At 34.4% G+C, this 14,118-nt stretch overlaps 1 protein-coding gene across 4 annotated transcripts in view; it reads left to right on the forward strand.

Annotated features, from left to right (window-relative positions):
* Positions 1–14,118, forward strand: part of LOC144447056 (cold shock domain-containing protein E1-like) — a 34,228-nt gene that overhangs the window by 4,737 nt on the left and 15,373 nt on the right. For all 4 annotated transcript variants that reach the window (XM_078136939.1, XM_078136937.1, XM_078136938.1 and 1 more), the window contains exons 2-8: positions 4,122–4,450; positions 9,086–9,171; positions 9,922–9,961; positions 10,674–10,931; positions 11,792–11,845; positions 12,365–12,468; positions 13,348–13,474. In XM_078136939.1, coding sequence (XP_077993065.1) covers positions 4,430–4,450; positions 9,086–9,171; positions 9,922–9,961; positions 10,674–10,931; positions 11,792–11,845; positions 12,365–12,468; positions 13,348–13,474 — 690 coding nt within the window. In that variant the 5' untranslated portion in view covers positions 4,122–4,429. The remainder of the gene's footprint in view (positions 1–4,121; positions 4,451–9,085; positions 9,172–9,921; positions 9,962–10,673; positions 10,932–11,791; positions 11,846–12,364; positions 12,469–13,347; positions 13,475–14,118) is intronic.

The raw sequence follows: 14,118 nt of genomic DNA on the forward strand, positions 1-14,118 counted from the left end.
GTTTTCATTGTAGCAGAATTAAAAGTAGGTAAAATTTGTTTAATGTCCCTGTGTCATGACTGTTACCGACTGCTGTGTATTCCTAGTGCACGGAAGTATATAATTATTACCCATGGTGCATCAAACTTGTGGGTATTCACTCCAGACATGCTTCTAATCTCTCACACCTCCAATTTCCTTTGTCTACACAACTGTTAATCAACCATCACTTCCAGAAGATCTAATCATCTCAAAGTTCCGTTATCATACCCATACCCCCATATTTTCCTGTGTTGATGTACAGACTTGTTTTGTTACTGGTTACTGATAGGTCAGGGGCAGTGTCAGTCAACTTGGATGGATACTAATACTGGTTACTGATAGGTCAGGGGCAGTGTCAGTCAACTTGGATGGATACTAATACTGGTTACTGATAGGTCAGGGGCAGTGTCAATCAACTTGGGTGGATACTAATGTAATAATATATACTCCAAATTATGATTAGATATATATGGGAAAGTAAAATATGACTTTATTTCTACTCTTGTAACATAACAGGGGTTCCCAAATATTGATGGTGATTGTCATTGTTTGTTCTTGTTTATTGTGTACTTTAGTGTTTTGTGGTTTTAGTGGAGCTGACCTGCAAAATTATAGTTGTTAAATGTAGGGTAGGAACTTTCAGGGTTACCAAACATTATCAAAAACATTGATGGAGTGTGATTGTTTGTTCCTATTTATTGTGTATTTTAGTGTTTTATCTTTTACTGGGGCTGACCTTCAAATGTACAGTAGTGTAGGAAACATCAAATGTCACTGTGACTGTATTTCTCCATGTGTTACCACAGTTACCAAATATCAAAAACATTGATGGATTTAGGTTGTTTGTTTCTGTTTATTGTGTATTTAGTGTTTTCATGAAGGCTGATGTACATAGTATGTAAACATTATATTTATCTGAGTACTTACAGCCTTTTACTGGAGCTGCCTTTCAAAACTACTAGTAGTAGTATCGGAAACTGTAAATTTAACCATATCCCCCCCCCCACTCCCGCCCCCCCCCCCCCCACCCCCCCACCCCCCCACCCGTATTTAATACCAAAGTTCCCTAAGGGACGGTAAAATATTGTTACTTTGGAATGATACGGTGTAATGTGGAAATAATTGTAATGTTTTAATTCATCTACTACAGACCTTGATCACACTGTGATTTAATTATTTAGCTTTGCTGTCTTTCTTTTTCTCTGAAACTTAATACTGTTCCAAAGTAACTACATCATGTATATTGTACTGTCCTCTTGATTCCTGAAAACATGAAATATTCTCCAAGGTTTCTAAACATTAACAAAAACACTGTCGATGGCTGATGTTTGTGCTTATTAATTGAAGTGTGTTGAATGTTGTTTTAAAATTACCTATTTCAGGCCTTACATTGGGTTGTCCTTTAAAAGTATCATGCTACATATAGAAAATTGTAAAGTTGACTCTTTGTGAGAACTAGCAAAAATACCAGTCATATTGATATATTTTTCACATACATGTACACAGGAATAATTTGTTTGTATCAGGATTTAATAGTGTAATCTGATGATAATACACTAGAACACAAGCTGATCAAAATGGTAATTTAATATCTCATACACTGATGCTTTGAAATGTGTTTAAGTCATTCTATATTTATAGTTCAGAACATCTCATCGTTGCCTCGGGTTGGATAGTGACACATGCCATAATGGTTGCAAATGATTGTAGCAAAGACCAACAAAAACTGGAAAAAAAAAGCGTATGAACATTTGTCGCTTTAAAATGCATATATGGATTATTACTTATTGATATTTGTGTCATAATAAATGTATTTGTTCTCTATATACAATGTAGTCTAAGGAAGAAAAATCAGAGTTGAAAGGTCAAAATACGTAGCATTTATCATATTTATGTCTTGAAAACCAATTGATCTATATGAGTTGAATATCTTAGAATTTGTTGTATGGAAATGATGTAATCAATATGAAAGTTGTGGACTCAGCTCTCTGTGATAAACTTTGTACAACTTTGTGTAAATTAAATTAGTCATTCATAGACTAGTTCTCTTCTTTCACATTTGATTGAGAAACAGACATGTTTCGAACAAATCACTTGTCCTTCTTCAGTGTCTAACTGGATCTGACAGAATGATCCAAATATTCATTTGCATGTACATATTTTACTGATATATAACCAGGCTTCACAATCAGTTCTCGAATCAGAAAGTTCTCAAAAAAATGTATGTACTGGAAACTTAGAAAATAACATTTGTGAGTAGATCAGCAGTAAAATTGTGTAAAGTTCTCATTATTTCACGGTCAGTTTATAATATATACATCTCAAAATACTCAGTATAAGATGCTTCTACAAAATTCCTGTTGGAAACTGAAATGAATTGACATACAACGTGTACATGAACCCAGGTGAACTCTATAAAGCCTACTGACCTACATGTACATGTAGGGTATAGCCTTTGTTTTTGCTAAGGTTGGGGAACCCTGGTAACAGAAAGGGCTAAAATGGTAGTGTTTCCTATAGAATCTAACATGGGGGAACCCTGGTAAAATGACAGGAGAACCCTGGTATATTTTACCTACTTAGGAGGTACTTAGGGGTAAAACATTTGATGGGGGTGGGGAGGGGGAGGATTTGGACCCTTTTGGCCAGCAATAATTTTTTTTTGAGAATCCTCCAACCCCCCCAACCCCCCCATCAAATAATGTACCCATTACCACCTTTTAATAATAGCAAAAACACTGATAGTGGTATGGACTTACAGTGCGATGTAAACGTCTTTGTAGAAACTGAGAGCTCATAGTAGTAATGTTTTGAATGCTTTTAGATCAACATGATATGTTCCTATATCATTTACAAGATGAGTGGTTCTATTAGACTATGACAGGTGTGGCCTTTTCAAGTTGGACTCCTGTTGTACAGGAAGCTGTACAAATGACACAGTTGTAAGACTATACAGGCCATGGATTCAATACCAGGTTCTCACATTACTGATATGTCATCAGTGGAACAGATAGGATCATTCCTTTGTTCTGGACTAACTTTTTCTCTAGCTCTACCAGACAACAGTGGCATATTTTCACACCCAAATTATAATCCTAGTCTGACCTGGGACTCTAAACTGTATCAGAAGAGGCAGCCCTATTAGGAAGTGTAACTGATCTGTCTATACTGACAAACTTTCAACTGATATGTCTGTGTAAAGGCTTGGCATTACAAATCAAGAAAGCTGCAGGAAGTACTTTATAGACCAGTGGCTTGTTAGTGATATGTCTGGGCTAAAGGCTGCTCACCTCTCGTTTGACAAACAGCTTGCCATGATTTCAAAAATTCAGGAAATGTAACAGAGGAGGCTATCAACCCATACATTTGTATACATGTATAGATTGAAGGATTTGTAGCATTTCTGTGGTAAGCAGTGTACATGTACCTCATGCTAAAATTCTATTTCTGGAACATGTGAGAATGAAAAAGTTTGTTAGTTTCATAAAAAGTTATTCGCATACAGAATATAATTCTGTATGTGCTTCATGTGGAATATTATTATAATGTTAAAAGCTACAGTATTTTATTTATATCATATATTTTCACTCTTTCATGTATATATTACTTTATTTCAGTCCCACGTTCTCTGCAAGTTACAATGTAGCCTATAGCTTGTCTAAGACTAGTCTGAAAGGTCCAGTCGTTGGTCCACTTATCTTATGTATGTAATTACTCACTACCCCAGGCTCATTATATGTGAAAGGAATGCCTGGATCTTTTGTCTGAGACCAGTTTTAAGAAAAGCTATGTATTTGTTATGCTTCATATGACAAGAGAAATGATACAACTTTTCTTACGACTGGTCTCAGACAAACACTCATCTTTTATTTTATTTTATGTTTTAATATTCCAGTCTTGACCCATTCTCTACAAGTTACACCACTAGAATAGTATAATTTCTTATAACTGGTCCTAAAACTCATTTACGTTCTTTCAGTGTTGTCCCTTAGGGGGCAATACGGCCTATCTCTGCAATGTAACATACAATGTAGGTGAGAAATATGGCATTTCTCACAATTGGGTTTAGACTAACACTTTGTTTTATTTTCTTGTTTCAGTGTTGCCCCTTTCTCTACAAGTTAGCCCATGAGAAGCATAGCATTTCTTATAACTGGCCTGACACAGCACTAGTGAAAAATAGAGTCGACATTACAGTAAGAGATTTAAATACAGAAGAAGAAAAAAAAACTTCCAAGAGATTGATACCCCAAGGTTTGCTGTCTTGAATAGCTATAAGGGAATCAAAGAAAAGAACAAGCACAAAATTACAGACACATATAAAGCAGCACTGTCCAAAACAAGATCAGCCAAGGAGTTGGTATCACTGTGGAACTGGTATTTTTTGTGAAACATTTACAAAGTAAATATGGCTAGTCCTCAGTGGAAGGTAAGATATCAAAATTTGTATGTCTTCTACTTCTATGCTAAATTTTGTCGAAGCCTTTTGAACAACTGGACGAAGGTACTACAACAAAACACACCTACATACATACTATATTCTACAACTTGTAAGATGCAAGCAAGTTATTTGGCTTCAGTGGCCACCTTGGATTTGTGTAATGTTGGGAGTTCTATGATATTGTTGTGTAGTTCATCCCAATCCTTTAGCATCCTGTTCAGTTACTCTAGGCTTCAATTTGAGCTAAATTTTCAAATGTCATTTCCAACTATAAGTTTTGGTAACACTACAAATGTGTAGTTTTCAACTGAAGGCAATTTCTGATAATACTGTAATGTTGACCAAAAAATGTTCAGCACCTTGGTAGATCAAATGATTTACAAAGGTTATAACACACAATAATAATAATATTGTATCCTAACTTTGTCTTTGAAGAAAAAAATGAAATAATATACATCCCACAATAACCCCTTAATAACAAACCTGGTAGGAGATGAAGAAAATATTTGTTTTGATGAAGTGTGTGTATGTACATGTACATATAAGATTGTTGGACATGAAAGGGTATTTGTAATAACACAGAAGTTCATTATTAGAGTTTGTTCTAGAGTTGTTACAGTGTACTTGGTTTACAGAGTAAGTCTCTGTACAGTACAGAAAGGAAAACAGTATACTCAGTCAATATAACCTTGATAATGTGAAACATGGAAAATGTTCCACCACACGAAAAGTCTAATTTACCCACCGTTACCCTACCTGTGACCCACCTACAATGTAACCACCCACCATCTCTGTCCATGGGTAGTGCAAGATGCAGTACCACTTTTGACTGTCTACAGCCCTCCAGGGGAAAGATCACCATGGGTAAATTAAGTCAAATGTGAACTTCGTCTCATACTCGCCACATTTACACATCCTCTGCTAAAGATTTATGCCAGGTGGAATGACATTTTCAAATATGACTTTTCGTAGAGTGATCGTTGTAACTAAGTGTTTATATAATACAGTATGTAATTGACCGTAGTTGAAACATAAGTTGGGGATATGAAAAATGTAGTTGTTGTAACAAAATATTCATTATAGGAGTTCACTAGAAAGATGTTAATGTACATTTGTACATCATTCCAATGACCCCCTACCATCCTTGAATATTATTGAATATGTAATCGAACCACAGACAGTTCAATAAAATGTTAGTGATACCTCAGAATATATCATACACACAGAAATATGATGATCATACAAAAATATGCATCATTATGTATGCAAATGATTTGTCCATAAATATTGGCTTAAATTGAGTGATATCAGGTGAGATATAATCTTATTTATTACATTCCATGTACCAAACATTCATATTGTGTTGTCGGAATATAGTTATTATGATAATTCTCAGTACCTGAAATAAAATATTACTGCCTTTGCGTTTCTTAAAAATAATAATGAACATTAAGTTAGTCAAGACCATAACTTCTGCTCCACTCACTTCACATGCATTACTATAGGTGCACTTGAGAATAAGTTGACCTTCTTGTTCTATTTTGACCCCCTAGCCTGAGGTAAAATGCTGTTGTAGGGACTGAGAATAAGTCAACCTTCTTGTTCTATTTGGACCCTCTAATATGAGGTAAAATGCTATTGTAGGTACCAACTCACGAGAATTAGATGTTATCCCCAAATATTTTTCTTCATCCAGCCAATGGAACCTAAGGGGCCGTGTCACTTCAAGTTGCTAGACATGAGTATTTTCCTGCTATATGATGAGAAATACTAGTATTATATGATTATACCTCCTCTAGCACAAATTTATGAAAAATTGGAAAAAATAATGGTGATTTGGAATATTTTGATTCATATTTCTATTACCATAGAAGCATAGACATGGGTTGTCATGACAGTAAAAAACCAGGGTATATAATCAATATTTTCTGTTCAAACACAATAACTTGGCTTGTGTATAGTGTAATAATGGTTGTATACACTGAATACTTCTTTTATATGGTAAATGTTGACACTTGATGTGGTTTATTGGAAAATAGTCAGAATTGATTGTGCTGCTTTGATACATTTAAAACATTGATAGAGATGTAAATGTTCTCTTTTCATAATCTGAAATTCATGAATTCATTACATCAGATACTATTCATAGAAATTACTATCAACTGCCAAGTCATCATTTTAATAAATGTCAGTTATGAAATTACTATCAACTGCCAAGTCATCATTTTAATAAACGTCATTTATGTTCAAGGACAGTGTTTTTGCTAAGGGTGGTTCATCCTGTTCTTCCCAACTTGTACTATTTGTGTACAAACAAATGTCCTCCCCTGGTAGAAAGAGAACTAACCCTCTCTCTCTATTGTGTGGTATTTGTGTACAAACAAATGTCCTCCCCTGGTAGAAAGAGAACTAACCCTCTCTCTCTATTGTGTGGTATTTGTTTGTACATAGATAATTACAAGTCGGGAATAACACAGGTAATCACCAAGCAGGTAAAATCTACCAGGGTTCCATAGTCATTTTACTGGGATTCTCAATTCAAATTATGGTAGGTTGTAAAGACAACGTAGGGGAAATTATAATGCCACTTGTGTACCTTTCCTCCTTGTTGTTACTAGAGTTCCCCTACCTTGGCAAAAAAACTCTGACGGCTAGTGAAGGATAATAAACATTCATATTTCATCTGTCATATTTAGTAATATGAAACCATGTCATGTTGTTAATATCAAGGTCATTTAGTATCAATAAAATTATGATTTATATCGATATTGTGACCTTGATATGAAAGGTTTTGTAAGGAGTTTACAGATAGAATTAAAAAAATGCTAATTAATAGTAATGACAATGAATGTGCTATCATCTCATGATAAATGGTATATGTTCATTGTTTGCAGCCAGTTTACACCATTGGCAATTAATGTGTTGTCATTTAATGATTAATATCTTGGTACATGTATATGTTTTAGCCAGTTTATAGGAATTTCAACCACTGTGTTGCTGTTCGATAATTACTAGTATGTCGTACCAGAATTTTAAAAGCTAAATTCAACTGAGTACATTATTCAGTCAGTCAGCTTGAGCCATGAAATAATGATGTATGATGCAAGCAGATATGTACTGAAAATATACTACGTTTACTAAGCTGTTGATTGTTAAGATTTCATACCCAGTGACAGTGATATTTCTTTGTGAAAACCCAAAGTGTTGATGTTCTCCTATTCCTTACCATGTGATGACACACAAGACAAGCTAGATTTTATCATTTAGCTCACATCAAAACACTGCACTGTCTCAGTTAAAGTACTCCTCAGTTGTATGACCTACATTCAATATATTTGATCATCATACGGAAACACATTGATTGCAGTCATCATTCAGTTAATATCAAATGCAAAAAGGAATGTTTGTTGTAAAGAATATACTGTCTGTGATTCTAAGAATCAGTAGGACAGTAAAATGTAGTTACTTTGGAACGACAAATTGGAAATGAATGGCTGAATAATTAAATCATTGCATGATCATGGTCCATAGTAGATGATAGATCAAAGCATCACATTCATTTCAAATTTACCTTTCCATAGTGTAAAGTTGCTACATGTATTTGACATTGTTTTGTCTGTCTATTCATAACCATGACATCATTGATATATCACAGATTCTACATATTGAGATATTACATGTACAGTTATTGAGTGAGTCAACACAGACTGTGTAGTCTGTTATTATAATTTATTGTACTGTTCTGAAATTGTATTTTGTAGTTTCACATTTCATAAGTCCTTCATATATTTAGGGCGTTTATAAATTTACAACATGGAAACATTTCTTCCAAAATAGAAGGAAATAAATCAACAATGTGGTATATAGATTAGTGAATGGTAGGTGGATTATATTTGGTAAAAGTATCCTTGTGGGAGCCAGTCAGAACTGATTATGTAGGTCACTTTGGACACTGGGATTGTGAGAGTTTATGTTGTAATAATAACAGTGACCTGTGTGGATGAGTGCACAAGGCATAAAATGTAGGGTCATGTGAAGAAATGGAATATGCTTGCAGATATCTAGTACATCTGCTGGAGTTTCTTTACATGATTTTGATAACAGGGCTTCATACAGTGTTACCATCATGTACATGTACACTTAGTAACCATGTAATTGTAAACGGAAATGAAAAATGGAAAATGTTTGCATATCTCTCCTGTAGTTTCCTTGGCTTTGTGCAATGGCAGTGCCACCATGAATATGTATAAGATAGAATGTTAATTGTACCAAACTATCCTCTCTCTGTCACTTTCTTTATGTAATACTGTTTTTGTGACAACAGAATTAGTTGATTGTTATATACGCCTTGTCCCTGCCTGCCTGAGTCAATCAACATTGAATCGATTCATTTTGAAAATGGGTGGTAAGATACCATTATTGATATTAATTCTTTTCACAGAGTTATCCAAGGGATCATCCACAAATAAGTCGTAGTAGTTACATAGCATTTCAAAGATCTCTCATTTATTGATATTTAATTCTTTTTACAGAGTTATCCAAGGGATCATCCACAAATAAGTCGTCATAGTTACATAGCATTTCAAAGATCGGTCATTTATTGATATTCAATTCTTTTTACAGAGTTATCCAAGGGATCATCCACAAACAAGTCGTAGTAGTAGTAAGGTACCATTTCAAAGATCTGTCAGTTACCCAGCTACTAATGGGTAAGTCTCAAATATTTCCATTACTTGTACAAAATGTTCTTATATAGATGTTGTTATGGCAACCTTGTCAACACAAGAGTAGATAGAGAGAACCCTGTGATGTAGTTGATGTACCCCATAGAGATTGCAGAATTTATTCTTCTGATCATCACTTTTGATCATAACAATACACCCCCATGTTGCCAACCACATTTTCACTCCTGTATGTTTAGAACATAGTAATATGCTGTGGATGTCAATCTTTCCATATCTAATCTTGTAAAGTGTAAGCAAAAGAAATGAAAAATAAGAGGATATTTTGTTGAGCTATAATCATAAAAAATGAAAATTTATACTTGTCTAGTTCTTATTGCAGATTTCCCTGATTCAGTTAATATAAGCAACTTCTTTTATTGTACCATTAGATGTTATTCCCCAGTATTTTTCTTCGTTCAGCCAGGGAAAATATAAGTGACCTAGGGGGCCCTTGTCAACGAGTAGTGACGACCCTTAGGTCATGAGTATTTTCTGGCTGAATTAAGAAACATATTGGAGAATAACATAATTATACCAGCACCATTAATATCAAGAAAAATCGGGGAAAGTAACGACAATTTTGAACGTTTTGACTCAAATTTTAGACACAGTAGAACTAGTGATGTAAACATGTGTTGTCATGACATAGACATGTGTTGTCATGATATAGAATAACCAGGGTATACATTCCATATTTATGGCTTATGCATGGTGTAATGGTCTATGTATTCACAGTGTAAGCTCCAGAGAAACAGGTGTAGTTGAGAAACTTCTGGTAAGTACACATTTCTAGACTAGTACATTATATATGTTAAGTTAACATCACCAGTTTAGTTTTACAATATATCTTACTTCATGTTTCAATTCTCCTGTTTGATTTTGTAAGAATAATTCTTCTAAACTTGTAGTAGGCATAATCATGGCCACACATAATTTCAGAGGTGTGGCCAGTAACAAATACCTGAGTCCAAATGAGATCCACTTAGATTTTAGCAGAGCTGTTCGTGGTAACTTCACATTCAAAACACATTTCTTTGAGCACTTCCAATAGGCCATTGTAGACTGCAAACAGAAAATTGAGAATACAGCGCCCTCACTCAAATTGGGGGTATCATCACCTCATAGTACCATTTCTTAAGAGCTTTGTCCCTTGGTATTCTGTAGAAGTGTAAATCAGGGATGTTTTTCATATTGTTCAGACATCGACAAAAGCAGCAGTGCTCTATGATTAACTGAGTAACCTATACTATGTATACCCCCAAGGTACACTCAGACAGGAAGTAGAACACTACTATGGCAAATTTTGGAAAGGCCTATTGTATCTATCATGGTTTGGAGTAGAGCTTAAATCTTGAGATGATAAAGTCAAGACAGACAAGTTTCAGCTAGCTACACTAGTAGCACTATCACTTGTCATTTCAATTGCTCAGAATTTGAATTGATGTTACTATAGATGTTAACATCTGACTTTATTTGATATTCCACAGCACTCCTATGGTTTTATCCAGTGTGCAGAACGAGATTCACGCCTATTCTTCCACTACAGTCAATACGATGGAAATATTGAGAACATGAAAATAGGTGATGAAGTAGAGTTTGAATCCACCTTAGATCGGCGTACTGGTAAACCGATTGCTTGTCATATTGTGAAGTTACGTCCTGGCAGCGTTTCTGGTGAAATCCTAAGTGAACAGAGAGTCATTGGCATTGTACTGTCAGAACCCAAAGTCTCAAGAAATAGGATTGTAAGTGTTTTGCAAGTGGTGGTGATGTCTGAGTTGGGTATTTTTGAACCCCCATAATCTGTAAATGAAAGAAAGATGATATTGTATGAGAATTTATGTTTGCTGGGTTGGAATTTCACTGATCTATGATTGTCTTCTTACTTGGGTTACAAAATAATTCATTGGTATCATATACTGGCTGTGTGTGTGTGTGTGTGTGTGTGTGTGTGTGTGTGTGTGTGTGTGTGTGTGTGTGTGTGTGTGTGTGTGCGTGTGCGTGTATGCATGTGCGTGTATGCATGTGCCTGTGCATGCATGCATATGTGGACAAGTGATGTTTTACTGACAGCTCACATGCAATCAGCGATTTTAAATTTACACTAATAACCAGAGGGCAAGTTCAGGAGGAAAAAAATGGTGAGACCCAATAGCTAGAATGTCCAAGTCACTTATACAACTTTTAAAACTTTTCTTGTAGACAATAACAAGCGCAGCACAGTGCCAGTGATGTGATCATTCAAGCTAACAAATCACAAACTATTTTTATCCTGGTCTTTCCAAGAGTATGTGACTCTATCAGACAAAGTAAAGGTCAAATTGTAAGGTCAAATCGGGCTATATTGACTGTTCCTACGCCAACATGTTAAATACTTTGCATAGAATGATTTACATTTTGAATCTATTCAAACTTCACCTGTCATATTGAGAACTATGTAAATCTGTCAATCAATATTTCAGGTTTTGAGTTTCGGTTAGTATTTAATCAAACTTTTTTTTGTACAGTAACTTACTTCAAATTCGTTTTCAATTTCTCACTGTAGAATCTTATCTACATAACATAAAAATAAAAATTCATTATTCTGTTATCTGTTTTCTTGAAGTCTGGCAGTCCTAATTCAGTTGACCATGGCAAAGTATCCTATGAAATGAATGGAGTAAGTATCAGTTGTTTTCTAGACAACAGTTCTTATGTAAATGATGTAACTTGTTGCTTGATGACTTGACTTTCAACCTATCATCGCATCAAATATTCTAAACTCAAATATTTCGATGGAATGACACACCTCTGCAGTGGGGTCCATACTGTTGTCAGGCTAAATCAGTCAATACTGTCACTATATATATTGTGTATTGGTATGAAAAATATTACAGTGCTTAATGTTCAACTACGTGTTACACTGTGCTAGACTGTCCATTATTTTCAAAATACATGACTTGATTATAAAGTTTTCTTTGAAATAGATCATTGCATCAGTAGCTGCTCATGTGCACTGCACTGTTTGTCATATATGTTGTTTGCATTATTTTACCAAACAGCTCATTGGCATATTTTATAACATATCTATGAAGGGCCCTACTATCCAAACTGTTTTATTCAAGGTGACTTTAGGCAGTTCTTGTTTTGAAATGGTGAAGTTTGTCAAGTTCAGTAATTATATTTTTATCTTTTCTAGGAGTGTTTCTTTCTTTCATTTGGTATTGATGACATTGACACAAATGAAAATGGTGACTTGAAGAAAGGAGACAAGGTGTCTTTCTATATTGGTACAGACAAACGGTAAAATTACATTTCTCTGTTTTCATAGTGTTATACCACAGACCCATAAATTGTATACTTGTTGATTGCTATCAATTAGATGAGCCGTGTTTGGTATGCGAAAATCATGGCTGTTTCTTGAAGTGTTCTGTATACTGAATTAAAAGGGCCAAAATTATCACAATGAATAGTTCTCATTTTAATTTTTTTTGGTTTGCCATCTTTAATTTAGACCACGAAGGAAAAACAAACTTTATCTATGAATTTCTAAGAAAATTTCAATTAACAAAATTATGATCTCTGAAACTGAAAATATTGATACAATTGGATCCATATATATCTGTAATATGTTTGCTACTGACAGGTTTGAAGGTCACATGTTGTGGAATGAGGGTTAAAGGTCACAATCCAAACTGTGTTAAGAATACTATATATAATAACATAAGTTGTAAATGAAGAATGACTGGTTTAACATTCAGAAGACTTACTTGTCTTCATGGATCTTATTGAGATAGTTTGTCTTAGTTTAATGTAGTATGCACCACAGATGTCATCAACATTTTGTTACTTTGTTCAAGAAAACACCAACTCATCCTAAGTTAAAATTAACAAAAAAGAAAAAATTGGGTTATCATACAAATTTTTGAGGTAGAGTCAAAATTATGGCATTTTAGAATCCAATATGGCTGCCGAATATTGTGTTAATTCTATGGAAAAATAAGTGATTGTTTGTTTCATTGAATACAAGATATGAACCCTCAAATTTCCTTTATCAGTCAAAAAGAATCAGGAACAAGCTTTCATATGGAAAAGTTAGGAGACATTTTAAGATGTTGAATTTGCCAAGGTGCATTCTACCTTAAAATGAAGCTAAATGAATTGATACTAATTCTAATTTAGGAATGGTAACATCAGGGCAAGGAAAATAGTCCTGGAAGAACCAATGCCATTGGATCAATGCCAAGGAGTGGTTTGCTCCATGAAAGAATCATTTGGATTTATTGAGAGAGCTGATCTCGTCAAAGAAGTAAGTTTGGTTTCACTCTCTATTCAGTCACTTTTGTAAGAAATAAGTTTGGTTTCACTCTCTATTCAGTCACTTTTGTAAGAAATAAGTTTGGTTTCACTCTCTATGCAGTCACTTTTGTAAGAAATAAGTTTGGTTTCACTCTCTATTCAGTCACTTTTGTAAGAAGTAAGTTTGGTTTCACTCTCTATTCAGTCACTTTTGTAAGAAATAAGTTTGGTTTCACTCTCTATTCAGTCACTTTTGTAAGAAATAAGTTTGGTTTCACTCTCTATTCAGTCACTTTTGTAAGAAGTAAGTTTGGTTTCACTCTCTATTCAGTCACTTTTGTAAGAAGTAAGTTTGGTTTCACTCTCTATTCAGTCACTTTTGTAAGAAGTAAGTTTGGTTTCACTCTCTATTCAGTCACTTTTGTAAGAAATAAGTTTGGTTTCACTCTCTATTCAGTCACTTTTGTAAGAAATAAGTTTGGTTTCACTCTCTATTCAGTCACTTTTGTAAGAAGTAAGTTTGGTTTCACTCTCTATTCAGTCACTTTTGTAAGAAGTAAGTTTGGTTTCACTCTCTATTCAGTCACTTTTGTAAGAAGTAAGTTTGGTTTCACTCTCTATTCAGTCACTTTTATAAGAAGTAAGTTTGGTTTC

Source organism: Glandiceps talaboti, chromosome 16 (assembly GCF_964340395.1).
Source record: "Glandiceps talaboti chromosome 16, keGlaTala1.1, whole genome shotgun sequence".
Lineage (NCBI taxonomy): Eukaryota > Metazoa > Hemichordata > Enteropneusta > Spengelidae > Glandiceps > Glandiceps talaboti.